This window comes from Charadrius vociferus, unplaced genomic scaffold (genome assembly GCF_000708025.1).
Source record: "Charadrius vociferus isolate BGI_N301 unplaced genomic scaffold, ASM70802v2 scaffold72, whole genome shotgun sequence".
NCBI lineage: Eukaryota > Metazoa > Chordata > Aves > Charadriiformes > Charadriidae > Charadrius > Charadrius vociferus.
The window spans coordinates 3,198,120-3,202,535 of NW_009647830.1; the positions used below are offsets into that span (position 1 = coordinate 3,198,120).

Sequence of the window (4,416 nt, forward strand, 5' to 3'; positions counted from 1 at the left end):
CTGTGTGGCTTCTCTGTTCAGCTCCCCCTGAAGTAATTGCTGGCACTGAGGGGATATTCTAAGAGCTGACTTTTCTGCTGAGGGAGACTAGCTGATTGGGGACAGAAAGTGGGAGAAGTGACAGCGTCACTGAGAGTGGCTTTAGGGGTTTCCCTTTCTCTCCTGACTATGGCTAATCTCAGGGCATTAGCCAAGGCTAACCTGGTGAGAGCACCCTCCTTCTGTGGTAGCAACTTGCATGAATGTCGTGGCAAGCAGTTTCAGGCTGTTCTGGGGGTCTCTTCCAGTACCTCAAAAAAAGGGGAAAATTAAGCGATTAACAGGGGCACACTTCTGCTTTGTGGACCACAGACCTGGGATAGCAGTGAAGTGTTGAATGGTTTGATGCAAAAGGAACGCTCAAGTTTGTGAAGCAAACTTGAACTCTAAAAGCTGCAGTGGGTGTAAACAATGCATAATGACAGATCTGCTGTTATTGAAGTGGCGGAAAAACCTCAGGTTAAAAAAAATCCCAATAAAGCAGGGCATGATTGTACTTGTGTTCTTTCTTTTTATATATTCTGTAGCATCTCTAGTTTAACTGAACATTATATGTAATTATGACCTTTTTCAAAGGAATTGAAATAATCTCATTTTAAAAATTAATGGGCAGTCAACACAATATAAGCTTTTGCTGATCTGCCTCCACAAGCTCAATGTTAATGCAAAAACCATCTTGTGATATTATAGTTTAGTAGGTAAAGAGGCATAACTATTGGGAGCTATGGCTACACAATTTTAATTTCATGAAATTTATTAATACAATTTGAATGATCTTGGAATAACCCTTCTAGACTTTTCTGGTGAACGAGTTGTCCTCACCAACATAGGTTTCTTCCCCTGTCCTACTTTCTAGGAAATGACAAGCTGTGTTATTCCCTGGATGGTATGAGCCTTCAGCTAGCTGAAGCAAAGGGGTGTCCAAGAGTGGTACATTTATTGCATGGCTCATTTTCCCTTTCCAGTTTATTCCTGCATCCTGTGGTCAAAACTCCTCACTTCTGTCTAGACAAGTCAGAAACCTGTTAGCTTCAGAAACTTAAGGCATGCTGGAAGAAATAACTGTGTTATTGCCACAATAGTCTTCCACTGGCTCTGTTGGTGCTGTGCTGGCATTATTAAATTTCAGAGGATTCGGCTGGGAAGCAGAAAGCAGTGCTTTTCTTGGTTTCATGTTGCATAGTGTAATTGGAGATTGCCGTTTCTATCTGCGACATCCACGTTTTCTGTAACATGAAAAAATAATTTGTAAACCAAGACAATCTCAAAATGTTCCAGTAATTTAGATACCTAAACACCCAGAGCCTTTAGTTTTATTTAGTTTTATTTAGCCTTTCTTGAGACCCATGCTTGTAATTTGTGAAATGAACATGAATTATCCTGGAACTGTGATTGTCCCAGTTGCTCAGGCCACTGCGCCTTACTGGACTCTGTGCCTGGGGTCAGGGATTTCCAGTGAAGGTTTCCTTTTTGGTTGGAAGGTAGGATTTTAATGCTCTGTTTGCTTGTAATGGTAAAGTTTGCTGCAGGCTATTTTACCCATTTTTGTGTAATATTTATTAGTTTAATGCTGTCCCTGCAGTTTGGGCTCCCTCTTCCTCTGATTAAGATGGCCCTACTGCTATCAGCTTCACAAGTTCTGCCCCCACCCCGAGATCTGTCATGTGCTGCCACATGAATTTCAGTTTCTAGCATCACGCTGACAGCATTCAGCTCTGTCTGCTGTCATCCAGGTATGAGGGCAGGGGGTGATGGCTGGAGAGATAGATTTAAAATACGCAACTTCCTTCTCTCTTTGCTGGTCCAGATGGTCTGGGTCGCAGGAGCTGAGTTGTCTCTGAATTGCTGTGATTAGACATTACAAATTTGTTGGCAGTAATACAAGCTTAAGGTCTAGCTGTGCTTCTCTCACCCCAGGGTTTTGATTTTGCCTAGTCAGGAGCTGCTCTCCCTGCTGTAATGCACATAGAGACACTGATCTTTGATGCAATGAGTAGAAATGCATGGGAAGGGGCAGCCTGTTCTACTTCATGCTATGCTGGGATTCATAAATTTTGTTATTGATCCATCTGGTTCTTTCTTGTGTGTGTTTACACCCTGGATGGGTCAAAAACATCGCTTTGAAAAATAGAAAGCTGGAGAGAGAAACTGGATGACCTACAGGTCTAAGGAGTCCCAGCAGGGGACATGAGAAGAGGCTGTATGTGCCTGGCAGAGCCGGGCTTCGGCATGGGGTGGTTGCTCTGGCCCCCCTGGAGCTGCTGGTGGAGGAGGGTCCGATGTGCAGCGTGGTGGTGGTTACACAGGGGTTTTCCCAGGCAGTCATGGACCCGTAGGAGGCAGGATTTAAACTGTTGAACTTTTCAAGGCTCAAGGAGGAGAGTGGGGTCGGAGGGAAGAGAACAGAGGGACAGTGGTACGGGTGGGGTGAGCAACGGGAGCATATTGCAGGTCTGTGTTTTCACGTGTCTGCTGAGTGTTGGGTCTCTGAGAGGGAGGTGGGAGTGGGGTGAGGGATTCGCTGCACCGATGTTCAGTGTGTTGCGTGCGCTCCCCGTGGAGTAGGCAGAGCGCAGTACGGCGGCGAGGGGCAGGCGGGCAGGGAGAGCCTGGGCCTCCCAAGGGAGCCGGGAGCTGAGGCATTTCACAAAAAAATCAGGAGATCTAAGAGGCAGCTCGCAATGTGACAGCCCTCTGCTTGGGATGAGTCAAGGGGAATATGACACGTATGGCTCCATTCGGTTTGCTGTCTCCCTTTTGATAAAGCTTAGCTAGCTTGAGGCCCTGCCCCGACGGTCCTCACCAGTGTCGATCTTAGCCAGATCGTCTTCCTTTCTGCCTTATAGAATCACGTCAGCTAAACCCATGAGCTCATCTTGGCTAGCAAAGTTTCTCTGAAAAATATATTGATTATGCTGAAATTGGGCTTCTTGGGAGCTGGAATAAGGTAGTTGACTTCGTTCAACCAGTGCTGGAAAGTCTCCCTTTCCTAGGGCTCAGAGCGCCCGAATTCAGCAAAATGCAGTAATGCCACCACATCCAAGAACCTTTCACTGCAGGTTTTTCTCCTTTGATAAACGGGACTTGGGAGACATTGAGAAGATGGTAGCCACCTGGTGTGAAGGCAGCTTTGGAAGGGAAAAGTAATATTTCAATAACAGGAGAAGGTAACGATTTCTTGAGTAGATACCTATAGTAGATACTTATTCCAAGTACCAACCAGTGGCTTGGAAATGGAAAGAATTCACTCATTGCTTTTCCCTGAAAAAGTCTATCTACTGTGATTTACTTTTAAGAATTAATATTAGTGGTAGCCAAATTTCTGTGCATTCGGTATTAGAGAATGAAATTCAACTTACAGGAGAGAAAAAAAGAATACTTCTGTGAAATGCCTACCACACTTTCTGATGTTATATACAGCGCTGTTACTAGAAATGTGAGGTGGTGTGAAAATGAGGGGTAAATTTATATAACAGTGGAATTTATCATACCATCTGTTCAATCTGAAATTGCAAGAAGTGTGTTGTGCATAGATGAGCACAATACAGTTTACTGATCTGAGCACTCCTGCATGAGTTGGGCGGAGTGAAGTTGTTTTGGTGTTGACTTCTCCGGAGGGGCTGACTGTCTTCATTTCTGTGACACAAAAGGTGGCATTTTTTTTGTTTGTTTTTCTTTTTTTCTTTTTTAGCAATCAGAAATGATAATGTTTTTCAACACGAATACGACCTGCTGTCAACCTTGATATAAAATTGGTACATGTTCAACAGCGAATGTTCTGTAACAAACGTGTGAGCCAGAGCACTGGGGTGTTATTTTGTTTTGTTTTGGTCAAATGTCACAACTGTAATAGATTCTTAGCACAGCATGGCCACTTTTAGGCTGAGATCGTCCTTTAGGGAAAGTGTAGTTTTGTAATCAGAGAAGAAAAATAAAGGTGTGCTACTTACCTTGGCAGTCTCTGTCTGAGCTTGTAGCAAGAAAACTGCTATGCACTGACGATACCTATTTTCATGCTGTATTAGGAAAGCATTTCGCAGGCTGAAAACTGTGGAAAAAATACAGAGACATGATATAAATTCCCTCGTGCAGCTGTCAGTCCAATTATATATCACATTGATTATCATTGAAGAACTGATATATGTAATAATCTTTTGTGATTCTTAACAGGGCAACACACCCTGATAGGGTTAGTTTTTTGTTGTGCGGGAAGCTTTGTTATTTCAAAAAGTTAATTCTGCTTGCATTTGTTTTATTTTTACTTTATCATTGTGCAGCTGAGGTGCTTTTGAGTCTAGCTGAGGATCGTTAAGAGAAGTTTGCATTCACAGCGGACTAAATCATAACCGAAGTTAGAGAAAAATATCAAAAATTAAA

The 4,416-nt window shown here is 43.3% G+C and overlaps 1 protein-coding gene across 1 annotated transcript in view; it reads right to left on the bottom strand.

The window, feature by feature from the left end:
- Positions 1–984: 984 nt before the first annotated feature.
- Positions 985–4,416, bottom strand: part of PLEKHG7 (pleckstrin homology domain containing, family G (with RhoGef domain) member 7) — a 34,853-nt gene continuing 31,421 nt past the window's right edge. Inside the window, exons 12-13 of the mRNA XM_009882655.1 lie at positions 3,990–4,087; positions 985–1,265 (exon numbers count right to left, since the gene is read on the bottom strand). Coding sequence (XP_009880957.1) covers positions 1,158–1,265; positions 3,990–4,087 — 206 coding nt within the window. The 3' untranslated portion in view covers positions 985–1,157. The remainder of the gene's footprint in view (positions 1,266–3,989; positions 4,088–4,416) is intronic.